Source organism: Nelusetta ayraudi, unplaced genomic scaffold (genome assembly GCF_046127955.1).
Source record: "Nelusetta ayraudi isolate G7.1 ecotype Tasmania unplaced genomic scaffold, CSIRO-AGI_Nayr_v1 ptg000127l, whole genome shotgun sequence".
In the NCBI taxonomy this organism is placed as follows: domain Eukaryota; kingdom Metazoa; phylum Chordata; class Actinopteri; order Tetraodontiformes; family Monacanthidae; genus Nelusetta; species Nelusetta ayraudi.
Window position 1 is genome coordinate 1,675,776 of NW_027466177.1, and position 25,350 is coordinate 1,701,125.

Genomic DNA, 25,350 nt, shown 5'->3' on the forward strand with positions numbered 1-25,350 from the left:
CCAATTAAATCTATTTTCCAGTCTGAGTGACAGGACTGGCTTTACGGCCGGATAGTAGTGTTGCTAGCAAAGAGGGCGGGGCTAAGGTTGGGCGTTGCTGATGAGCTTAACGGTATTTTTTTTTTTTTTCTTCTCTCTTTTTCGGAAACTGTGTCCCGTTCTGTTTTAATTTATTTCATGTTTTGAGACAAGGATAACAAAAGCACATGAGAGGAGAAGATATGCGAAGAAATTTGACTTTAACTCTGGTTCTGGGGGATTCTTTGGGGGACACTATTGTGTTTAGCATCCTGACGAAAGTGGGAGCTTCTACATAAACACTATAACCCGTAGACGAGGATGAGGAGAAGTTTCTGAAAATAAAGTATTTTTTTTTAAATAGCACTAATCATATATGCATATTCAAGTATGACGAGCTTGTAAAGAAGGCAGTCTACAGTGGCCCAGAATACGCATCTGTCCTGCACTTCGTGACTGTGTCCTTACATCACAGCTTGTGTAAGGAAGATGAGGACAAACAGGATATTAGGAAAAGATTAGCACTGCAGAGGTTTGGGAAATTCTGCTGAGATCTGCTTCGTGCAGGGTAAATCATTCAGCCGGCAAAAAAGACTTCGAGTTTTGATTGCTGAACCTCAGGCATGACTACAGTCATAATCCGAGATGCAAACCGGCCTATATGCAATATGCATCCCTACCACTAGAGGATGCTAAATTTTGCAGATTTGCAGAAATCAATTTCAAGTTTCTTCCCTGACAGTTAATATTTACATTGGTAAAACAATTATATTGTATAGAACTATAAATATTGACGAGCCAATGCCGAATGCATGCAAAATGTTGCATCTTCCAGGAGCTACTTCCACGAAATAACAACAATATGAATATGTCCACCTTTATTGTCAGGATACTTGCATCATGTAAAATATTTCAATACGATACAGTAAAATGCATGTTCCATCCGTGTCCTCCATGCGATTGGTTGGTTTTGTCATCATGTTTGTAAGGCTTGCCCAGAGCATACAGCAGTCAAGTGCTCCGTCAGCACGAGCTGCTTTGCTACTCTGCTTTGCTATGAAAACAAAACCATGAAAACAGATTAATTTATAAACTACTAAAATCTTTTTTTTTTGTCCTTTCTGGAAACCTTCAAAAGCTGCAGCTGTAGGGGGGCTCCACACCCTCCCAGCATGATTCATGGCAGCTTAACTTCAGTCACCAGCAGAGGCCCTCACAAGGCCACACGCGCACAAAACAAACGGACAGAAGGACAGTCGGACAGGGAATCTGTCTCCGCTGGCAGTCACGTAGCAGCTTTAACATCTCATCTGAACTTCGACAGGAAGAGGGTGGGCAGTTGTGTGGAGGCAGGTGAGGAGGGGGGGGAGAGAGGGGAGAGAGAGAGAGAGAGAGAGAGAGAGAGAGAGAGAGAGAGACGAGGAGGTGACGATAACGTGTGAAGCCCTCCAATCGTCCACCGTCCTCCATCACAGGACGCGTCCTCCTTGGCTGGCTTGACCAAGTCCGGGGTTAACAAGGACAGAGTGGATTCCAACATGATCTCTTCCTTATAGCAGTGTTATCCAGCACTGGGATTATGATGTGCTAACATGGAAAAAGGAAGCTGTCATTCTGACCTGACAGACGGCTGCAGCAGGGCGCCCTCTATGGGCAAGGGGCTGGGGTTTGTGTTTGTGTTAGGTAGGAGGGTCTGTGGGTGGTGGTGGGGTGTTGCTGTGGTCATACCCACATTCCTCAGTACATTCGTTCAGATGGGGTTTGTGGGGGCTGTCAATGTTTTTATATGAGTGTGTGTGTGTGTGTGTGTGTGTGTGTGTGTGTGTGTGTGTGTGTGTGTGAGTGTGTTTTGCTTGTGTGTGAGAAGCTTGTTTCAGTAGCGGTGGTTCTGGTGGGAGTATTGGGGTGGCTGTTGGGAGGTAGAGGAGTATCCCATGCTGCTTTGGGGCAGTGATGTGCTTGGTCCAGGGTTCTGGTAGGCAGCATGTGGATTGGAGCGCTGTGAGGAAGAAGACATCATAACCAACAGTCACTCTGCAATTCTGGTACATACAATGTAATTGACAAATGTAATTTATTTCATAAAAATAATTTTGCTACATGAAGAAATGGCAATGGAAATGAAATATTTGACAAAATAAATATGTGGGAAATGATGACTGAATTGGCGGCATTATTTGGCGGCTTATGACTTGTTCGAGTCTGGAAGAAAGTGCATTTGGACGAGGAGACCTACCTGGTAGTCTGAGGTCATGATGAGGCCACCTGAGGTAGTGGTGGGCGGGACAACCCTCACTTTCTTCAGGGGCGGGCCCTGGGCGTGACTGTTGTCAGGGTTGCCTGTGTGCCCGGCCCCATTTGTGTGGTTGTTTCCCTGCTGCTGCTGCTGGTTCTTCTATCAGTCGGAAAATAAATTGTGCATCTGTGTCATTTTTATCCCCGTTCTGCATTTACTAACAAAAAATATGTATTTCGTGGATTACTTACTTTATCTGCCTTATCCTCTGGCTCCTCTTCTGTTAAGAACTCCCGTTTGGGGTAGGGAATCTGGCAGCCCGCAAACACACTAGAGAGAAAATTTGCAAAGATATTAAACTCCCCTTTTATCACATCATGAATGGAGATGCGGAGCAGGCAGAACGTGACTAATACATGGAATGGAACTCACTCAGAGGTGGGCAGGGGCTCTTCTAAAAAGTAGGGGTCCTGCATGGCCTGCTCCGATGTGATTCTACGGATGGGGTCCATGGTCAATAGCTTCTGCAGCTGTGATGAGTTAGAAACATTTTCAACATTCTGATTTGATCTCAAACGTGTTGGAGACCAAAGGTGGATGCGTTATCAAAAAAGACCTGGATTTTTCAAATGACTTGCAGTTGTTGCATTACAATGGCATCATCAAGGACTCACCAAGTGGAATGCTTTACTATCTGGTTTGACTTTATGCTTCTCCATGTACTTTATAAGGCTGCAGTTTGTGTATCTAAGAAAGACAAGGAACAGTTATTTATTATGAAAAAATACCCAACAATTACATTATTAGGCAACTTTACTTTACTTTCTGTCTGGGACACAGTCTCGTCCAAACACTTACGTGTTCCTCCGAAAGTCTTTCATTAGTGTGGAGTGTTCTGGCATCTTTTTGATGTCTTCCCAGTCTTTATCTGTCAAATGAGAGAAACGCAGGATTACACGAGCACATCACTCCCCCCCTCTCCCTCCAAAAAACAGATTATTTGGATTGTAGGCCCTGGATTACAAGGTTTTTTTTTAAGCACAAATACTCATGGTTTTCCACAACAAACCCCTTGTTACAAAGAGGGCATGTTTTGCTTAGGTTCCGACAAGGACACAACCATATTCCTTTTCTATGATATGATTATTCTCATATAATATCCTGTTTTTCAAATTTTTTTTGTTATCAATTATTGATACATTTATTAAAACGTCCAACATCACTGCCCTGAAGATACAAGACAATGGCCCAGACACAGGCTGGTAAGTCACACAACCACAGCAGAGGCTTAAGTGAACTGGAAAATACTGGCACAAATGAGAATGAGCACTGAGAGTTAAAGTTCCCTTGTTTGCAACTGGGTTTTATCTATTGTGTCAGTTGCTGTTCACAGACCACAGATCACAGAGCTGCCTTAAGAACAAGCAACAACAAAGGACCAGCAAAATAATCTCTCTGCGAGAAGCGGAAAAGCCCACTCCCCCATACACAGGATTTTCTCCTCTGAGGAAACACAGCTGCTACAATTAAACGTAAACCATTTGGAGAGTGTAAGAGTGTGTGTGTCAATGTCACAAGTCATCAGAATGCATTTTAATTTATTAAAACTTCAAATTTTCCCAGAAATTTGGGATCCCCTGTGCTTTTACCAGCTGGGAAGCCCATGACATTAAAGATGCGGTCCAGTTGGTCATGGTGGTAAGGGTTACTGGTCTTGATGTCCTCTTGGCGACAGTGGAATATGGGCTCAGACGTCAGCAGCTCTGCAAAGATGCAGCCAATCGCCCAGATGTCTGGCGGAAAAAAAGATCAGGTCAGGTCAGTGCAACTGTGAGTGCAACTGGCTGTAGCTCTTGCTCCCATGTGGGGGCGGTAGCGGCGTTCTCACCGATGGCTTTGGTGTAGTGCCGAGCCCCGAGCAGAAGCTCGGGTGCTCTGTACCAGAAAGTGACCACCACAGGGTCAAGATCGGCTAAAGGCTTCAGCGGTGAATTGAAGAGGCGGGCGAAACCCATATCAGCTGCAAACAGAGATTGTAGGCGAGAAAAGTTTTAACCAATTCAACAAAAAAGATACATTTTTAAAAAAAGACAATGCGATCTTACCAATCTTTACTCTGCCCCTCTCAGGCCCTTCCCCCATCACTAAGATGTTTGCTGGTTTCTGTAGGAAAAGGAAAGATGCGTTGTCAGAAGTTTTTCTTTCCACAAATAAAACAGAATTATAATCAACTGACATCCACGTCGGTTCAGACTAGATGGGCCTTTGAACAAAATCCTAAATCTGCTGAGAAACGTCAGCCCTTCTCTGCTGCCCTCTAGTGAGCCAATACGCCCACTGGACCTCACAAAAGAAAGACCTCCATATTTGTCAGCTGGTGGCAGGTAATGGCAGATCATTTGACATTCTAACGGATCAAAATTAATGACAGCAAATTATTTTTCATAAGCATTCAAACCTTGTTAGTATTCAAAAGATGATATTATAATTGTGGGGAATAAAGTGATTATAATAACCCGACAGCAACAACGTTTGACATGAATCACCATTTGCCATAACTAAACACATTAGTAGTTGTCGAGTTTTAGCGTCAGACTAAATAACTCTCATCTCTCTCCACTTTCACCATCTTTTCCGACGGACCCTTCCCTCCCTCCCTCCCTCCCTTCCATCCACTTACAAGGTCTCTGTGAAGGACCCAGTTGGCGTGGAGGTAATGGATGCCGTCCAGGATCTGGTAGAGCAGGGACTTGACCATTCCTCTAGGCAACTGAAGTGGCTTTTTGTTGGCCTTGGATGCTCTGTGGAACTTAATAATGTGCTGCGGGAGGGACAGAACGACAGCATGAGTCGGCCTGCGCACAGACGAAGACAGATCTCGCCACTCTGTGTCCCTTTGTGCACGCATACAGTCCAAGATGTATGTTTATGCTACGGGCAAGATGAGTGGAGCCGATGTTTGTGTTGCTGCAATGCGGCTCTTAGATTGCGCTCTTCTGGCTATTATGCAGCAACACTGGTTTGACTATGTAAGAGATAAATGTGTGAATGTATTAGCACTAAAAGTACCTCTGCACACAGGGCTGAATTATATAAATATAATATGACATAGGTGCATATAAACACAAAAGGCCAAAAGTAGAAGATAACCTGATGCTATAAGACAGCATTAGTCAAAGCTTCTTAATATTGCAATGTGTCAAAATCGGCAGAGGCACATTCACAGTATATAAAAAATATCCTCAGCTATTTAAACTCTAAATGACAAGATCAATAACCAGCAGTGACTTGTGCTCGATGTGCGTATCTGTGCATGTGTGTGTGTGTGTGTGTGCATTTTACCCAAAGGTCGTGCTCGGCGTAGTCAAAGAGCAGCCACACTTTACGGTCTGCGTGTGAGAGGAAAACCTTCTGCAGCGAGATGACGTTGGGGTGCTTAAGCTCCCGTAGCAGCTGCAATATGAAAAAGGCCAATAGAGGACTAAACACAAACTCTCGTGCAAAGATGACCAAAGACAATAAATGAATTGTGTCTGTTCATGTAAAAGCAACTTAACAGAACACAATACCAATAAAGGATGCATTTAACCATGGACTTTTTACAATGTGATATTTAAGCATGTGTACAATAGAGTGTTTAACTTCTGCATCCATTTCATCGGTGTGTTTTCACTAATGTGTCATTTGTGATGCATCTTGCTTGTCACTTGCGCCTCCTTTGCTTACTCAACAGGAGCTACTCAGTGAAGGTGAATGTGACATTACATAAACCAACTTGGAGCTGGGAGCAACAGTGTTTGACAAAGACCAGACAAAGGCGAGCAGAGCGGGCCCCCTCACCGCGATCTCTCTGCAGGCTGACATGGAGATGCCAGTGCCTTCAATCTGCTTGAGGGCGTAGTCCTTATCATCCTTCCTGCAAACAGAGAGAGGCAAGGCGACATCATCGCGAGACCCAGATAGTGTGTTTTTTGTGTGCGTGTGGGTGTGCACAAAAAGCATAAAGGTTTGTTTGGAGGGGCGGGGGCGGGGGGGTGTTTGGCAGCTGGCATGGTCGACAGGCCGCGTTGCATTACCTCCAGATTTGTGTAACCAAGATCACCTCCGAGGCTCAAAACAATAGAGGGGGAGAGGAAACAGGGTATGTCTGGCAGCTGGCGAGGGACACTGGGCCCGGCTCTCCGTTAAATGAATAGGGTACGCCGCCACCCCCCACCCCACTGCACAAATCATCTCATAAACCCAGGCCCTCCTCTGCCTTCGTCAGACCTCCCCTGACTGCCGCAGCACAAATCAGCTCGGGGGAGCCTCATAAACATCAGTCTAAAGGGAACACAAACATCTTTAAATACTTTAGTGCAGTTCCGGCTCCCGACATGTCCGTGCCGCCAGCCTTGGCCAAATATGGGCCGCTACGCAGCTTAAGCTGCCAGGGGAAACAGGAAGCGTAAGCCATGTAATGTGTCAAAATGGAAAATAGCAGCTGTGAAAAACAACTCAGAATTATGAAATGAAATGGTTTTGCAACTGTAAACAGAGGGTTAAGTATGGTGTACATTTCTAAAATTTTGATAATGGATATCGTATTGTATTGTATTAATAGCAAAAGTCGCTGGTAGTGACCCAAGAAGGCAATCTCTACATTTCAGGTCAGTCTCTCAGTTGCTTTAAAATTGAATAAAGCTGATAAGAGGCTTACAGAAAAAAAATAAAAATAAAAATACAGAAAAGAATGAGCACCAGAAATGTATATCCACATGTTGCATGTAGAATAGTCCACATTGCGTATCTACATAAGATGAAACACTCTCTTAAAGCATAAAAGGAGTTGAATGGGCAACAAATAACCATGTGCTGAAATCATTCATACAGGGTACATATATTATAACTTCCACTTTTAACCATTCACACTTTAGTCACGAAGTGATAGGGGCATTTAAAAAAAAAAAAAAAAAAAAAAAGTTTGCTTCACACAGGAACTTGCTTGCACCTGCTGCACCACACAGCATCCCCTAACTCACTTGCAAAAGCTCCCTAATTTACCAGATCCAAAACTCTGGCTGGCTGTGCATTAAAACCAAGAGAGAAACAATCTTTAGACCTGCGCTAAACGCAAGTAGAAGAAAAGCTCCTTGTCGGTGCCTTTACAACACGTCATGACTAAGCTTCGTCAGCATCCCGACGGCGCAGGCAAATTAGAGCCGCTGATCCTTTTCCTGATCTCTTATCTTCGCGACATAAATCTCCACCTCTGCGCTCCCCGGTGACACAGGATTCCTGCCTCGACAGGAGGCGTAAAGGGGGCGGGAGGGGGGGGACAAGGAGAAGTCATTAAAATGTTATTTGGAAGAGGGGCGGCTTGGAAAGGGTTCACCGTCTTGAGGCCTTTGCTGGTCAACTCACCCATCTTTTCTCTTCGCCTTGTATACATGACCGTAGGTGCCTCTGCCCACTTTGCATCCTTCGTACTCGAACAGGTCCTCGACGCGCTCCCTTTCGCCGGTCAGCTTCACTTTAAAGTCATAGTCCATTTTTTCCACCACGGTTTGGGCTGCCAAACACACCCGCTCCGTCCTTTTTATTATTTAAAGCTTCGGCTTGGGAGGCAACTAAGCTACTCCAGCGAGCTCGCTTTGGTAATTCGGCTAGTTGCCTTCCCCCGGCGTGGCCCTTTCTTTCTTCAGCCCAGCTTCCACATCCGACTTTTTCGACGCAGCTTCTCTGCACCGTCGGGGATGCGCAAGGCTCCGGGAGAGTTCGGGGGGGAGACGAGCCCGGAATATTGTCCTTTCTCTTGTTGCTGCGTTTCTCTCAGCCGGTACCTGCTCCAAAGAGACGCACTCCACTCTCGGTAACGACGACGTATTCGCGTACGGCAATGTCGTAAAAATAAAAGATGTCGCAAAGACAGCCCCGCCGGAGAAAAGAGAGCTGCAGAAAATGGAAAGGCGATACAAACTACGTGAAAATGCACATTCCCGTCAAAAGCAGACGTGTGTTTCGGTTTTGATTGCTTAAACTTGTGCAACGAAACAGCCATTGCGAATAAAAGCAAATATGTGAAATCGTTTTTATTCTTCCTGCACACACTTCACAATGGCAATCTAACCATTAACAATGAAATAATATGAAAGCATTTTTACATGAACCATTGAATCACCTAGAGGGGAATCACATGGTTTCGGAGAACAACAAATATTTGAAAAATGTCATGCGAGACCAAACCAAGGCACCGAATATAGTTATAAGATTAACCAGCTATATTTATTTATTTATTTATTTATTTATTTATTTATTTATGAACAGATAGACGTTCACCTGAATATCCCCACTGTAGACATCCAACACCCAATTGTCACAGTTCCACATAAAAAAACAAACAAAAAAAACAAATCCTGTATGCTGCAGTGTCATACAATAATATTCCAGGGTCAATTCCAACAACATTATGATCTAAATATTGCTTTAGTTCTACAAAAACGGCCTTTCACGTGTAATGAAATAGTTGATAAACGTCACTTTTTGAAACAATAGTGCGGATCACATAGCTTCGCTTGTTCCGTTGCATGTCACTATTCGGCATCAGCTTCAAATGCAGTTAATGTTCTTTTTTTTCCTTTAAAAAAAAAATATATATATATATATATATATACAAACAGCATCTTTTTTTAAAAAATAATAATGATAATAATTCCTTCCACTTTTAGATCAATAATCAAATATGTTTTTATTTGGTTTCAGTTATAAACTCATTAGTTTTAATGAAAGAATTCTGCCTTTTAACTTTATGGACGCAGTGGAATTACAACAAAAAGAAAAAACAACGTTTAAAGGGCTGCGCAAATTACCTAGGAACAAATCTATTTATCAATTGTTTGGGTCGGACCACGGAATGTAACACGACTGGTCCCATCTTGGTTTGAGAGAGAAGGGAAAGCAAAGCAAACCGTCCATACTACCGCTGCATTGTCAGGTAAAAAAAAAATATTTTTTGTTGTTGTCATGTCTGACAAAAGTATGATAAGGTTAAGTATTAACTTGTTTTTATTCTTAGTATGCCATTAAACTGATTGTTACTTTTTATGCTTGAAATATCGAGGCTGACAGCCCTCTGGCGATGCAGCTAACACTTATGTCGACGGACTGCTATTCGCTAACGTTAGCTGATTTGCTCGTGCTCGGCTAGGAACTAAGGCGTTGCGCATACAAAATGTCACTCGGATTCCGTGGAGGATCTACAGAATTGACAGTCGTGCTTAGGTTCCCATACAGGCTTTAGCCACCAGACATGAGTCACTGGGCTATTTTAACCCCAAAGTGATTTCATTCTTTGTCTTGTTTGCCCTGCGTTGACGCCGATGAGACCTGCGTCTTGTCTATCCTGGTCCGCCTTTGTAGGGAAACGATTGGCCATTTTGCTTGTCCGTCATGATTGCTAGGCCGATGATTGGATGCTAACCAGGATGACAACGCCAGTTTGTTGCTCTTTTTTGCTGTCTTCAACATGGCCTTCGGTAGCTACTTTTGCAACTTTGCTAAAATTAGCAGAAAATCTGATAACGTTGTTACAAGAGCATCTCCCAACAGTGACTGCATCGAGCGTCTGTCGATGGACAGCTGTGGACCAGTTTCCGAGCTGCTAGCTGGGTAACTGGGTTTGGCGTAATTTGGCGAACATAACGCGTTAGCAAAATTACTGTAGCCTGACTCAGTCTGGTACCGGTGGAGTCTTCCGACAGAAAATGGATGGCGTTGTTTAAACTGTCGTCTCAGACTGTTAGACCTCGTAAAGCAAAGGTAATCAAACAAATGTTGGATGGATTGCTCGGGTGGTTTACTCATCATTATTACCTTGTATGATAAGGATACATGCAGCAGAAACGCTTTGGTTTGAATGTCTTCAGGGATGCATTACGTGACCATTACCTGGTTTTATCCCCAGCAACATACTGAAACAGCATTTAGGCACATCCAGGCATACTGTGATGTGTTGATCCATCCAAGTGGTATCAGTCCCTTTTTTTTTTTTCTTTTTTTTTTTAAATGTTCATTGTTTAATACAACGATGGTGTGTAGCCTAAGATGACAGCTCACCCCTTACTGACACCCTCACTCATCTAGCACTTTCCACAGCGATGGACCCTCCCGGTGGGGGAGATGAACGGCAGAGACAGGCAGAGCGTCTTCGGCTGGAGGAGGCGTACTACCACTTCATAAATGAATTGAGTGAAGAGGAGTACCGCCTAATGAGAGACAATAACCTGCTTGGAACACCAGGTAATGGTGCATTTCCCCCCGCAGTGATGCGCAACACTTTGGTTTTGTACAGCACCCTGTTTGACGTGCAGACGGTCCTGTACCACACTGTTATCGACTTGGTATCCCATTTCTTGGGGTTCCAAACTTAAACCGTGACGTACTGTACCAAACCGACGCGTACCCTGTGTGTTTCGCAGGTGAGGTGACTGCTGAGGAGCTCCGACAACGCCTTGACGGAGCTAAAGAGCGCATGTTGTCTCAGCCGCACTCTGAGCAGCGTTCACAGGCCACTGATTCTGGAGAACAACAAGGAGGCAGTGGTGAGGGGGAGGAGAGAGGAGCAGGAGGAAGACAAGGTGCAGGTAGGGAAGATCGGCAGAAACTTCTCATCATGTTGACTTTAAGTATCGACATTTCCCTTATAACAGAAGGTGGCTTTGTATAACATTGTGTAACAATGCTCATGGTTTGGACTCAGATGGATGCTTCATAATTTTCTGCTTTTATTTTAAGGCAATGTTACCCTTTTTTTGCAGGAGGCACAGACCTTACTACAGAAACCTCTAATGGAGACTCATTGCTGGAGTGGCTGAACACCTTTAGACGCACTGGTAACGCCACTCGCAGTGGGCAGAGTGGCAACCAGACGTGGCGCGCCGTCAGTCGGACCAATCCCAACAGCGGAGAGTTTCGCTTTAGCCTTGAAATCAACATTAACCACGATCAGCCCGAGCCAGGCGAGCATACCGACACTGCGGACACTGCAGAGCTTCCGACGGTCGTGCCAAACGCGGCTTCGTCCACCATACGCACTGGTTCCTCCTTCTCCAACACTCGTCTTTCAGCCACACCCAGGCCAACCCCGTACCCCACCCCTCGCCCTGCCCTGAGCAGGATGCAGACAAGGCGCATGCGCAGCAGCACTACCAATCTTATCCCGAGTTCCCCTGCACTTCCTGCACCAGTGGCCCCTCCGGCGACCGCCCAAAGAAGAGGCGCCACAGTGAACATTTTAACACCTCCTCCAACAGTAAACAATCCTCCACCGGATCAGACAACACTTTTGCCGCCGCAGGCTCAGAGCGCCGGGCTCGAGCATGGCAGCGATCACATGTCTGCTTCAATAGACTGTCCCCGGATATCACCCCCGTCTGCGTCCCAGACTCAAGACTCGCGTGCCAGCAGGACTCGATCACGTGGTCGATCACGTAGGGCTGCCGCCGCCTCCTCCGCCGCCGTTGGTGGCTTTCCATCTCGTGTGTCAAGGCGAAGCCGGTCCAACTTGCACAGGTTGTCTGTCGTGAGTGCCCCCCTTTCATCGAGCAGTAGTGTCAGTGGTTCAAGCATCCTTACAATTGAGCCAGGCAGCGGCACGAGTTCCGTCTCCATGGAAACAGGGGAGGCTGTGGCAGAACCAGCCGCTGCGGCCGACCAGGCCGTGGACACGGCAGAGCGAGAGAGCGAATCTCACGTGACCGGATCGGGAAATTCGGCAGTGCGGCGGCATCCGACGATCATGCTGGACCTGCAGGTGAGGAGGATTCGACCCGGCGAGAACCGCGACCGGGACAGCATCGCCAGCCGAACGCGATCCCGCGCCCGAGTTGCCGAGAACACAGTCACTTTCGAGAGCGACAGCGGCGGGTTCAGGCGCACCATCTCGCGGTCCGAGCGAGCCGGGATCCGCACCTACGTGAGCACCATCCGAATTCCACTGAGGCGCATCAGCGAGACGGGCCTCGGGGAGCCCAATTCCACCGCCTTACGTTCCATCTTGCGTCAGATCATGACCGGATTTGGGGAGCTGAGCTCCCTAATGGAGACCGAAGCCGATTCCGAAAGCGTGGCCCCCAGCCACGTGGATCACATAGATGCAAACAGCAACACGGGGCCAGTCTCTCGTCTAAATGTTAATGAGAGCACAGGCGGCCACGTCGTCGCCGGCGCAGCAGATCAGGAGAGGGCTGGACTGGTTGGGAATGAAGTGGACCCTGGGGTGCAGGCAAGGCTTGGAGGAGCAATAGTTAGCACCACGGAGGGACGGGCCACCAGCCGAGACACCAACAACCTGGTCGAAAACGGTACTCTGCCAATACTGCGGCTGGCTCACTTCTTCCTGCTTAATGACGAAGAGGAGGACGAGCACCCAAGGGGCCTGACGAAAGAGCAGATTGACAATCTATCCACACGCACGTATGGCCAGGCCAGCCTGGAAGGGGAGCTGGGCCGCGCCTGCAGCGTCTGCATCAACGAGTACGCCCAAGGCAACAAGCTGCGACGCCTGCCCTGCTCCCACGAATTCCACATCCACTGCATCGACCGGTGGCTCTCTGAAAACAACACCTGTCCCATCTGCAGGCAGCCCATCCTCAGTGCACCGTGAATGACCCATTTGCTCTCACACCCAACAGTTAACGTCCCTGGCTGGCAGAACAGAGCCGATCCAGGTGGGCTTTTGCATGTACATTGCGCTTTCATGGTAAATTTTCTTTGAAAATATCCATCGTGTTGAAGTTGAAGGTTGAACCAAAAGTGCAGAAAAAGAAACTATAATTGCAGAGAATTAACAAATCTTTATTTTTTTAGAATCTTTGTTTCAGCGACTTGTTCTTTTCCTCTCCATGCAACCTGTTTCCCTGTTCTTCGTCAAAGTGCTTCAGAGGTTAGTAGACGTCCTTACTGACTAAGGAATTCCTGTAGCTGCTGCTGACAACTCGCAATTTAACTGTAACTCTTGACACGTGTGACATCTCTTAAGTCACAACTGCCCTACACCAATGGCTTTGTGAGAGGATGTATTCAGTTTCAGCTGTAAATAATTCCACCACTTGTGCTCAAAGGTTTTAAAAGAAACAAAACTCCCTACAAGTTATGTATCTAATATAAATGCAGAAAATGTTTATCCTTTTTTTTTTTTTTACATGTAGCATTTTAATGCTTTGACTTGGATTTTTTTTTTTTTTTGTTCAATTGGTTCAAAGTGACAATTGGTTCTGAAATGTGCGATTGATTGCTCTTCATGACTATGTTTCAGTTTAAAATTAGTTTTGTTCTGTACATTTAGTGGTATATACACTCTTCCCATAGAGACTTTCTTCCCAAATTGTGGACTAGAAGAAGTCAATGAAATTGAAAGGATTTACAGTACCCATATGAAGCAGCACCATTTAAAGAAAATGCAGAAGGTATGCTATGAAGAGGAATGGTGGTTGTTAGTTAGTATGAGTTGTGCAATACGGAGAGAAAGGGCAGCATTGTTTTTCTTGCTGTTCATTATTGTTTACATTTATCATCTCCGCTCAAAAACGCAAGAAAAATAATTTTATTCAGTTTGGTTCCTGTTGCTGCCTCAAATGTTACCTTGCAGATGATGTGGAACATGTCATGAGGTTTCAGTTTCATTGTTTGCTTGATGCATCGGCTAAGCAAAAAAAAACAAATAAATAAATATATTTCTGGAGCGTGCCAGTAGAAAATAAACGATTAAATCACAGATTTATAAAGCTGTCCACTTAATTTTGACAATCTGTACGGTAAGAAAAAGGTGGGTAGTCCAATTTAAGATCTTTGTTGAACTGCAGTTCTCACTGCATTTGTCTATCATGCATATCTCCATAAACTAGTATCTCCGACTGCAGTCTTTTTCAGGTTTATTACCAGTGCAACACTTAAATGCGAAGGTTTGTGAAATATTCCTGTTAAGGTCCCATCTTTGGCATAACGGAGTGACAGTTTCAGCCACAGTCAGTGTTTTTGCTTCAGAGAGCACAAACTACAACCTCTCCGCAATTGATGTCTCATAACTGAAGGAATGTATACAACAATTGGAGAATGTGAGAGAGCTGAGTCAATGTTTCTGATCAAAATAATGCGTGGATGTGAGTGTTGAAGAAGAGGCTCCAGGCAACAAGGTTCACCGAAAGCTCCAGTTCACTTTCGTTCAACGATGAAACTTGTGGAAGTTTGTGGCCATTCTACCAGTATGTTAATATTTATTATTTTCCTATTTAATAAGATGGAAATGAACATGTGAAGTATGGCTCTGTACTATGTTTCAGTGTGATAAGAGTAAATGGAACACATGTCACTATGTCATAAGACATTCTCTGCTGTTTAACAACAGAATAAAAGTAAGCTTTGTTATGCCCAGAAGTGTCTCAAATGTATATTGTATTTATTATTGCGTCCAATGCACACACGTTTGGTGTATGAAACTATTGCATACATTCAAGAACACGTTATGCGAGGGTATCTTCACTAGCGTCTCTGGCTTTCCACCCTCTGCTTCTTTTGCTTGTGCCTCTTGAAAACGGTGCTAGAAATCAGGCTTTATTGATGAATACAAGGCACACTGATACTGCTCCCTTTGTCAACAGCCAGAGCCAGGCATTTGAGTCTCAGGTCAAAGTCTGCTTTATTGTCTGTTCTTCAACATGTACAGGCTGGACTTGGTTAGCCCTTATACACAACAAACAAAACATTTTTGAAAATATAAAGAAAAAAAGAAAAAAATCACACACATTGCAGTGATGCTCCAGAAATTGACAAGAAACATATCTGTAAAAAGGTATTATATGGAACCTTTAACGGCCCTAAGCATTTCTGAAGCGTTTGCGTACACTATAGTGAGGCAAACCTGGTCGTTATGTAATTACCCATGGACCATGAAAGTGTGTAAGCCATTGTCACGTTGATCATTATAGACGAGCTGTCCCTGAATTAGCTATTAAATTTACTAAAATAAATTGTAATTGCGCCTTATGTCGATCTTGAGTCGGTCGTCTTTGAACCAGACCACTGACCGCATTCTTTTATTTTGGAAATTGGTGACCGGAAGTTGCGCTTCTTCGGCATCGGCGGCGCTCGCTAGCCTTAACTGCCCTTCACAACATTACCTCCGCGGTCCAGCCGGGAAAGAATGAGACCCGAGCAGCAGGTTTGGCCTCTGCTTGGGCCCGGAGCTACCTGGAACTGTCCTGTCAGCGAGCCGTGAGCATGTCACCGCTCCAGCCCTCTCGTCCCAGCCTCACCGACTCTCGTCTACCGCCAGCAAGATGTATTTCAACCGGAGACCCAAGAAGATTCACAGCGAGGGTGGTAAGCCTTTAACATCACGTCTACCATTTTATTTCTTTAAGTAAAAGCCCGACCCGTGTTTCGCTTAATGTGTGACCTTCTTCAGTGATACTTTCATTTATATTAATGACAGTGTTGTGTTTTTGTGTGCGACGGTCTCGTCTGGAGGCCTGTAAAATCGTGCGTATTCTATGTGCCTGGCATATTAACGGGGCTCGGTGCTGTTGGGTGCTGTTGGGGACTGCGGCATGCGTGTGTGTGATGGTGACTCCATCGGTATTTAGCCTCCCAAGGTGGAGGTTTTTGGTACCTGTTTGTCATACAAGGACAAGCAGAATGCAGATATCACAGTCTGGCGACATTATGTATATCGACTATTTGTAATTACAATAAGTGTTATTTTTGTATCTGTAAATATGACCAAATACATATTTACCGTGATTTATAAATGGCAAATTGTGAAATTAATATTTAATAGTACAAATTTAAGTCCTCAAGCGGGTAAGTAAGTGAGAAGTAAATGAGAATATTTTCATTTCCCACACCGTCGTCATGCTATTATATAATTTTATTGCAACAACCTCGTTATGACTTTGGCGTCTGGAAATACCACGCTGTGTGCAACATTTTTCGTTTAGAACGATTTATTGATTTGATTTTATGACACATTTTTTCATAATTATAGATTTATATATAAATATAACCTAAGCCTTTTTCTTTCTTTTTTTTTTAACTTCGTCTACCTGAAGCTCCTGTATCTGAGTCCAAGAACAGCCAATTACCGCCTCGACTTAAAAATCACGTGGTAAAGCACGCTCCTTATTCTGATTCTAACCGGAAATGATTCAGTCACCTTAAGTTTCGTCAACTGCACAGCCTGTATTCACGTATAAGCATTTTATTATACCCCTCTGTGTCCGATAGTAAAACTCACGACCTGTGACCGTAGTTCAAATGGAAAGAGGAAGAGGGTTGCACTTGTTATTTTTTGTTTGTTTCTTTGTTGTTGTTTAGTTTTGGGTTGTTTTTTTTGGGGGGGAGGGGTGTTCCTAATGAGCCATGAAGACTGCAAGTGTAAGGAGGATTTTGATGGTTAACCAGAGGGCTGTAGCAGATGATTTCACATATGGCAAACTGACACCGGATTGGATTGTCCTAGAAGCGAGGAGCATGTGTGTGGTTCATCCAGTGGCTTTGAACAGTGACTGGCGCATATTGTCAGGGCTGCTTTGCTGTTGTGTGTGTGTGTGTGTGTGTGTGTGTGTGTGTGTGTGTGTGTGTGTGTGTGTGTGTGTGTGTGTGTGTGTGTGTGTGTGTGTGTCACCGCCTGCCTCACACAGCTTCCAGAAATAGAAAGCAGGGCAAAGTGTGAGCTTAGATGAACAGCAACTGGGCCACAGTCTTTATGTCTTGCTTAAACTTTTTTTTTTTCGTCAAACGTACAACGTTGATTCAGTTAATGGACAAAAGTGGACCATGTTTTGTCAGATCGGGCTTTGTATAACATTTTTAATCCCCTCCGAGACACTATCATAGAGCTGCTGATAGAGCCGCAAATTACTCACAACACATTTGTTTGATTTCATACAAGTAAGAAGATACGAACAGAGCGTTGCTGCTCAGTATTACTAAACATTAATTATTTTATAAACTACTTATATAGTGCGAGTTTAGTATTGCTCTTCAGCTGAGTCTTAGCATGGAAAGCTTTTTTCCTTCCATGTAGGCCTAAAGTTTGTGCGGCACTCTTTGCCACTGCAGTGTTTAAAGTATTGGATGGATACGGGGAAACAGTCCAGGATGGGATCATGGTACTGTAGCTCCACGTGTTTCCTCCTGGATTCTTCATGCTGTCTTCCCGCTAATCTCCAGAAGCTTAACCTCCTGCTTCTCTGTCCAATTAGTGAGCTGCACATCCCCGTTGATGATGTATGCAGCTGCCTGTCTGACTGCCTTTTAGACACAAACACACACATGTAGAGAGATTATTTCATGAGTGATATACACCCTCCAGGCATATTTTTAGTCTAGTTATACATATTTACAGATTTTTATAAAATTGTCATCATATGTTTTACATATGTACAATTTTTTAATATTGGTTGTATGCCCATCATAATGTAGTGAAATTTCCAGAATTATATCAAATCTTTTTCAAGATAAAATGTAACATTCTTTGCAGACTCGCAATGGAAATGCCAATGGATTTTTATGAAAGGCAAGGCTGTATTCATTGTCGTGCATGAGTGTTGACATCATACAAGTCGTGGAACTGAGCCAACTGTCAACAATACTTCTGTTTTGTGGAGATAATGACTGTGGGAAAGCAACTGAAGATGCCCTTTGAGAGATAGAAGCCTGATTAATTGCAGCTCAGAGGCATTTTCACAGTTGGACACATGGGGGCGATCTTGTACAAGCCATTCTACTAGCACGTGACCTTTTTTGCCGCCCACGTCTCTCATACGCAAGAAGGTACAAATCCAGTAATTATTAGACAAATGACTTGCTGACAGCCTGGCTATTGGCACATGACTGCCTTGCGTGGCGTGTGTGTATATTGACTTGTCCTGTTTGTGTTGTTTCCTCTTGCCGCGGCCTCTCTGGCACCCTACAGAGCAGTTAGTATTGACCACCATTAGGCAGGAGGCATCTGAACTGCAGGACCCAGGCCCAGGCACTGTCACGACCATGCGTGCCTGCCTCGCAGACAGGTTTGACAAAAGTGAGTTTGCTCGATTCAGACTGGATGACGCCCTCTTGTCACCCCTCCTCCCTCCTTTGCCCAAATTGTGTCTTTGGAGCCTTAAGGTGCATGTGAACAACAGCTGCAGAGCAGGTGTCTCCCCCACCTCAAACACCCGGCCCTTAAGAGCTACAACTTTGAGTGACTCACACAAGTGTCTCTGGTTCTTGTCTTGCCGAGGTTTGCGATTTGACATCATCGCTCTGGACGTAGAATAACTGTGTAGCTCCTTGGGGCCAGGAGAGATGGATGCTGGAGCAGAATTAACCCCCACCTGCACTCCTCTGCATGAGCTTGTAGATGGCGCTGCGAACGCTGACGGAGACAGATTGACATTAAACGGGATCCGGGGCCATCCGATATGAAGGTGTCCAACCCACTCGTGCATGCTGACAAACACACCGATCATGCATGTTAGGACATGGCATGCCTGACTAGAGCATGCACATGTACACTGGAGCATGCATGTGTGTCACACGGCCGGACGGCTGTGGGTTGGACTCGGCGAGGTGGACAGGCCGCATGTTGACGATTGCACGTTTTTTTCTGGCATTAAATCATATGTGCTCTCGTGCTGTGCGTGAACGACTGCATCCATGGAGCAGCGGTCGTGCGTGTGTGTGTGTGTGTTTGCATTAGCGTAAAATATTCTTGTGTGTGCGTATGCGTGCTGCACACTCACCTGCTGGATTATCAGGCGATGGCTTAGCAGCGGGTGAAGTTGCAGTGCAGACATACTGGGGATTATGGTGCTCCTTCACTTGGTCCATAAGAAGCTTTCTGGCCTCACTTCCTACTTTGTCACTGTGGCAAAAGGAGCCATGGTGGACGCATGATAACAGGGCAGACAGGTCAGGTCACCCGAGGGGCCAGGAGCCATGGGACGCAGGGGTCGCCCAAGCAGAAGGCACTCTGTTGGTAATGCTTTGTTGACATCTTGGCGGGGATTGGGGCTGAGCGGGTCACATGGCAGGAGATGTTTTTGCTTTTAAATTGATTTAATAGGAGAAAATAAAGGCATCCTAGTCTATGTAATACGTAGATTGCTGTTGCTGCTGCAGAAAAGGAACCTTGCCGTGGTAAAATATCAGCAGTGCATCTTCAGATTTGTTGCTTGCATTCTGCTACTGGAGTTGCAACTGCTTCCAAGTTGTTTTGTAATGTGGTAGACGCATGAAATACGAGAGGATTTGTTCCCAGCGCAGCTCATGGAGGCGGGACTGCTCCTGACAGCTGAGGGGAACTGTTGTTATAATTAGTAGGTGTTCAGTTTCCGGTTAATTTCATCAACCATCCATATTGGGCATGGTCGAATTAAATATCGAAAAGTTCACGCTGTTTACAACGCAGCTCCGGCTGTGATTGGCGCTCCCATCTGCGGGGACGCACTGATAGAAACTGACACACGCGAGCCGTTTACTCGTGTGGAGGTTGGAGTTCGGCGTTTGGTGAAATATGCTGTGGACGTGCTGGAAAATGTCAATGAATTATGCAGCCTGTCACCATTCATTATTCAGTAGCCCAGGCTACTTTTTAACAGTTTGGCACCAAGCCATGGTGCTAGCCTGGGGCTCAGCCCAAATCACAAAGTCTGTCCTCAGTGAACTGTAAATGTACTGTAAATGTGATCTGTCAATCAGAGTTATAAATAATATATATTAATCCCAACACTCAATTATTGTTTCATGCAATTTGGAAGATGTGTAAAGTGCAATGTTGAATAGAAATTTCCAATATTTTTGACACTTTGTCATGATTATTCATAGATAGTTGCTACACTGTTGCCTGGGACAGCTGGACTAATTCACATTTACAGATTGACTCTTAGTGTTGTGTCTTTGTGTCAGTGTTTCATTTCAAGGACAGAGACAAAAGCTGCGTTGGCATGCAGTTGGATATAAGGCCAATTAGACAAATGAAGGCACTGTTTACCTGTACAGGTGATCACCTAAAGCTGGCTCTACATGAGATACAGGGCTGCAGCTGCCTTGGATAAAGAATACATTTTGTATGGGTTCAATGCACTTGATTGGATTGAATCCTGGGCTGGAAAATAAAGTTTAGAGAATGGAAATAGTCTGGGGTTTTGAATTACATGGAATGGAGCGGCCTGGCCTGAGAAGCTGGGATGCTGCATGCGTATTTGTGCGGGATGTGCTCCGCCGGGTTTTATTGCTGACTCATCTGAGGGGCATTTCTAATAGGTTAAGGTAGGTAACTACACCACTGGAGCGGTGGAGATGAGAAGCCACAGCATTGATCTCCTCAGAAATTAATCATAGCCCAGTCAGGCTGCTGAGAGAGACGTTATCGATCCCCTCCTGCAAATTTGTGATGGTATAGTTCCGTAAGTGCAGACACAAGGTTCACAACAAGAGAAATGACAATTTGCTCGAATACAAAGTCAGAGAACAAAAATATGGAAACAAGAGTGGAAGTGAAAGTTGGCATTGCATGTCGTGTGTCGTTGTTCCTTATTGCCCTCTGTCACCTTTTAACCTGTACTCCTCAACTGCTATCTTGATGGAACTCAGGTGATTGCTGAGCTGGGCTTCTCACTCACAGCTCTGTTAAGTTCAGGGGAACCTACCTTGTTTGAGATACGCAGGTGAGATTTGGTTGCATATTATCATTTTTGCCGGGCTGGACTTTGACCTTTGTTCTTTGCCTTATGCAGACATGATAGTTTTTTCTTTTGTCTTTGAAGCTCTGCTCTATCCACGGCGCCAGGGGCGCATGTGCACTCACTTTGACTGCGGTGAAACCCGGCGTCTTCTTCGGGGAAGAGTGAAAGACTGAAAATAGCAATAACAGCACGCTCCATAGAGAGGCTTGATGGGAGTGTGTGTATCAATTTTCCGTTCTTTGCCTTTATAATAACAACGTTGAGTGGAATGTAATGCTGTTATATGATTAAGTTGATTTTTTTTTTCCAACACTGAGAATAGCGAGAACCAACTGTCTATTGTGAGAACGCAGTGCAGCGGAAGGAGTTTCAAGACTGTGGAAATTGAATCTGCTATAGCCTGCCACTGCTTAATCTTTTATGCAATTAGCCTGGTTTCATACACATACGCACACACACACTAACACACACACACTGCACAGCGCCTGATTATGATGCGGTTGTATCAGTTACCACATTTCCATAACCCATTTTTGCCATAATGCAGAAATATTTTCAGACCTAGTCGTCCTCTGTGTGTCTGCGTAACATTGTGTATTAGGACAGTGATCAAGTTGATCACAATTATTGATCTTTGATATCGGTGCATCTTTAAAGAGAGATTTCAATGGCAAGACATTGAGGATCTTGCACTCATTTTCAAGTCTTTATGTTTCCAACCCGGATTTCATCGGCACTGCCTTTGATTGGGATTAATCATCCATAACTTTGACTCTCCATATGGCATCATTGTTTGGACTTTAAGCATAGAGATGGTATAAAAGGGGGGTGGAGAGAGGCGAGGTTTCGAACAGCCGTCAGTTTATGAGCAGCAGGTGGCCTCGGCAGCCGGTCTTGAATGGGGAGTGTCTCCAGTCCCCACAGGCAGAGCCACTGTTACGCAGGATAATGCGTACCTGCCGAATAAAACCCTCTCCTGGGCGCGACGTCTGTTCTACTTAAAGGTTCAGTGTGTAAAAATGTTACGGAAAAAATGTTCTTTCTTCAAAAATGTCGCAAGAACCTTGCCCTTTGTATATTCTTACAAAATAGGAGGACCATTTTAAGGGTAGGAAAACCAAATTACTTTTACTGTACTGTGATTATACGCTTTTATTAATGTATTTATGGGCAGTGTGTTAAGCTTTTACCAAAATTAAAATCATAAGTCAAGCCAGATTTCACACACTGGAGATTTGATATCAGAATTTTGAGTTTATCCCAAGATTCGGAGATGAAAAGATCGTTCTCTCGACGTCTTGACTCGGCTGTTGGTAATAATCCCGAATGACCCACATTAAGAAAGGAAGGCGCTGTTCTTGAATTATGGCAGGTATTGTTTACTACCCTACACTCAAGAAAACACGTACACCTTTAAAACCAGTGGCTCTTGTGTTTTGCTAGTAGAAAAGTCATGGGCAATTAACAATTGAAAATGGGTTCTTTTTTTTTTTTTTTTTTTTGTTTATAAATCGAGCTCGCTCGTTTCCGCTTTGTCTACTAGGCGCGCACCCGCGAAGCCTGCGCGCTTGTGGCGGCGGGCTCCGGGGACGCGGCGTAACACCCGCGAGCTTCCTGTTGAGGGAGACCGTCGGAGGAGAGGGCAGCCGCGGCGTCTTGCGACAACGCTCTCTGCCCCGCTCACTTCCGTTTTTTCGTTGACAGTCCGTGGCGTGCTGGACCCGTTCGCGCCGCCGTGAGTCAAAAGTACTCTCCCCTCCCTCCGGCAGTAGAAAGTAGACACATGATCCGGCCATTATGCTCGCCCGAGGATGACGGTGAACGAAACCCTGTGCCAGGAGCTCGTGCGGGGGTGAGTGAGCGCGGAGATCACGACGCCTTAAAATGGTTGTAAGATGACAAAGCCGACAAGGGAGCTCCTGGAAGCCCCGCCGGAGGAGCCTTGAACCATTTCGAACAGCAATAATAATGACTTTATGGCTTCTTTTTTTGTTTTGTTTTTAAATTCTCTAATAAAAGGCGCGTTCTCGTCCCAATGCGTGTGGTTAAGTTGACACGCTGCTGATTAAAAAACAGACATGAGCCGGTGTGTTTGTTCGCCATTGTGCATCCCTCAGCATATCCATTATAGGGAGGGAGGGGTCCTGAGGGCGTCGCAAGCGTTTTGCGCGCATGCTTTGGCGGGCACCTGCACAATAACGGTGAAAGACACGAGGGGAGGGAGGTGAAACGTCACAGAATCGACCCCCGGCCAGCCAAGCCGAGCCGAACCGAGCCGGCATCAACGCACATCACACAGCAGCGCAACTGTAGCACTCGTGCACTCAAGCGGTCGCGTTTGACCTGTAAACCACGTCTCCCGTCTATGTGTCTCTGTCTCCTTCCTCCTCTTCCTCCTCCTCCTCACCATCCGACCCACCCTCTCTCCCACCGCCACCGCTCACTCAGCCTCGCCTCTCTCCCATCAATCCAACGGTGCAGGACCCGCTTGCTCGTCCGCCGGCTACCGCAAGGCAGATGATGAGATGTCCGGCACCACTTCCCAGGCGGATCCCGTAGACGCCACGGCGCGGACGGTGCTGCTCAACCGGCAACAGAACACCAAGTTCTGCGACAACCATGTCAGGTAAACGGCTTCGGCGTGCCACTCGTTTTCCACATGGTCGCGAAAAGCATGTCAGGAAATACTACAGAATACTACAAAACAGGCTTCTTTTTTTTTTTTTTTTAGTTTTTGTTTACACTGCTACGAAAGTTTAATTTTAACCAACTTTCAAGTTTTAGATGCACTGTGTTTGACTGAGCAGGGAGGAGCTGCTGTCACATGAAAATGATATATATTACTGTGCAGTAAAACAAAATAAGTAAATCTATATGTAGTTTTATATACTTATTTTCCTGAGGTTATTTTAACTAATCAATTGTTACACTGCTTTGTTTATTTCAGCCTGAAAAAAAAAAAAGTCCCTTTGACTGCTCACATGCTGCTTCACTGTTTGCTCACGGTCAGGGTTCAGGTCAGCTTAGGGGTTCAGTGTCTTGATAAAGAATGCCGCCGCATTTTGAATATTGACTCACTGGTGCTTTTACACTCATGTCTGTGGGTTGAAGGACGTTTGTGACCTTTTCCCAACGTTTATCCCTCACTCGCGGACTTTAGACCGCACGTTGCGTTTCTCTTGTTTTCATTCATCTCTGAATGTTCTCTCCGTCTTACATTTTGACTGCAGTCATTGTAGTGTTTCTTGCTCCCTAACGCTGAAGCTGCCCGAGCAAATGGGTTCACATGTGTGTAATAGCTCAACCATTATTATTTACAACTCTGAAGAGCTGCTGATAGGTAAGGCTGATACATGCCCCCCACCATGGTGGCATGGTGCTTGGCTGGACAACTTCACATGGTGCTGTTACTTTATCAATTTGTCCCATAAACAATGCCGCAGCATTTACATTTATTTGCATAAATTACAATAAGTAAGTGCCTGAGCTGCTCCCAGAAAAAAAGGTGCTAATTGTCTTTTACCAATTGAGCGGGCCAAGATTTCATGGACAAAAGCCACCCGATCGGACTCCTCAGACCTTAATTAAGAGCTAGATGCACGCTATGATGTTTATTTCCAGTTAGTTTTCATCCACATTTTCCAGGTTTTGCTCCATCTTTGTTAGGGCCGTGAGCATCAGTGAAGCTGAAGTGTAGCTGTTAATCTGCAAATTACCTAATCAATGATTAAAGTTTTAAAAACAAATGTAATCCAGAAACTGCTCATCACAATTGTCAGATGAGCAAGAACAGCTTCTTTTCATCGGTACCTTTTCGTCCTTGACTCCTCCGCGTTTCTTTTGGGTTTGACATTTTTCCCTGTCAGTATTTACAGATTGTCCCATAGCCCCATAACGAGCGCTGAGCTCATGTTCTCATGTCATTTATCTGCCGATTGTCAGTGCGTTGCCATCAGGAGATTCAATTCTCTTTTCAAGAGTCTGCTCCAGCTCTGCAAATGAGATTAGGGTGGCGGCCTCCCCGCTCACCTGATTGGATCACATGATGATATTCAGCTCCCACGCCTGCGCGCTGATTGGACAATCAGGAGCGCCGCGGCCCCCAGAGTCGAGCTTGCTGATGTTTCCGTGTTCCTGTAAATTTTTAGTTTATGTTTAAAAGGTTCAATAGCTGTTATTGATTTTCTTCCAGGGGATGAAAGGCCTCAGGCTTTTATCCGTGCACTCAACTCCCTCTGCCCCTCAGGTCCTCCTCCTCCCCCCACTTTACGCATTTGCTTTTTTCATGCAAAAGAAGCATCGGTGGTACTCCCCTTGTGTGGCAGCATAGAAACTGTCATTTTTAGTTTAGAACCTGACAACTTCTCCTTTTTTTCCTTCCATTTGACC

The 25,350-nt window shown here is 45.1% G+C and overlaps 3 protein-coding genes and 1 long non-coding RNA gene across 14 annotated transcripts in view; 2 read left to right on the forward strand and 2 right to left on the reverse strand.

Moving 5' to 3' along the window:
* Positions 1–881: 881 nt before the first annotated feature.
* On the reverse strand, positions 882–8,125 carry cdk8 (cyclin dependent kinase 8). The gene is made up of 13 exons (XM_076050269.1): positions 7,658–8,125; positions 6,095–6,170; positions 5,597–5,707; positions 4,935–5,075; positions 4,360–4,417; positions 4,143–4,274; positions 3,904–4,047; positions 3,113–3,182; positions 2,929–3,001; positions 2,687–2,784; positions 2,506–2,584; positions 2,255–2,413; positions 882–2,017 (listed from the first exon to the last, which is right to left on the reverse strand). Exons 1-13 carry the CDS (start codon positions 7,783–7,785, stop codon positions 1,892–1,894), a joined length of 1,395 nt encoding a protein of 464 aa, XP_075906384.1. The 5' UTR covers positions 7,786–8,125; the 3' UTR covers positions 882–1,891.
* Positions 8,126–9,073: 948 nt separating this feature from the next.
* On the forward strand, positions 9,074–14,665 carry rnf6 (ring finger protein (C3H2C3 type) 6). 3 transcript variants are annotated; one of them, XM_076050273.1, is made up of 4 exons: positions 9,074–9,227; positions 10,388–10,531; positions 10,711–10,875; positions 11,050–14,665. In XM_076050273.1, exons 2-4 carry the CDS (start codon positions 10,390–10,392, stop codon positions 12,894–12,896), a joined length of 2,154 nt encoding a protein of 717 aa, XP_075906388.1. In that variant the 5' UTR covers positions 9,074–9,227; positions 10,388–10,389; the 3' UTR covers positions 12,897–14,665. The 3 variants fall into 3 exon arrangements, with proteins under 3 accessions (XP_075906388.1, XP_075906391.1, XP_075906389.1); XM_076050276.1 differs by having other exon boundaries at positions 9,147–9,227; positions 10,376–10,531; XM_076050274.1 differs by lacking the exon at positions 9,074–9,227 and adding an exon at positions 9,267–10,051.
* Positions 14,666–15,394: 729 nt separating this feature from the next.
* The window catches only part of atp8a2 (ATPase phospholipid transporting 8A2), a 43,075-nt gene continuing 33,119 nt past the window's right edge, over positions 15,395–25,350 (forward strand). For 2 of the 8 annotated variants that reach the window (XM_076050322.1, XM_076050323.1), the window contains exons 1-3: positions 15,395–15,610; positions 18,207–18,314; positions 23,443–23,587. In XM_076050322.1, coding sequence (XP_075906437.1) covers positions 15,568–15,610; positions 18,207–18,314; positions 23,443–23,587 — 296 coding nt within the window. In that variant the 5' untranslated portion in view covers positions 15,395–15,567. Of the gene's footprint in view, positions 15,611–18,206; positions 18,315–21,128; positions 21,220–22,449; positions 22,814–23,409; positions 23,588–25,350 lie in introns of those variants that run through there. The other 6 variants (XM_076050324.1, XM_076050325.1, XM_076050329.1 and 3 more) reach the window with 6 other exon arrangements.
* On the reverse strand, positions 16,823–22,301 carry LOC142904318 (uncharacterized). Of its 2 annotated transcripts, XR_012929376.1 has the most exons (3): positions 19,018–22,301; positions 18,486–18,650; positions 16,823–17,542 (listed from the first exon to the last, which is right to left on the reverse strand). It is a non-coding gene; the product is annotated as an uncharacterized LOC142904318 (long non-coding RNA). The 2 variants fall into 2 exon arrangements; XR_012929375.1 differs by having other exon boundaries at positions 18,486–22,301.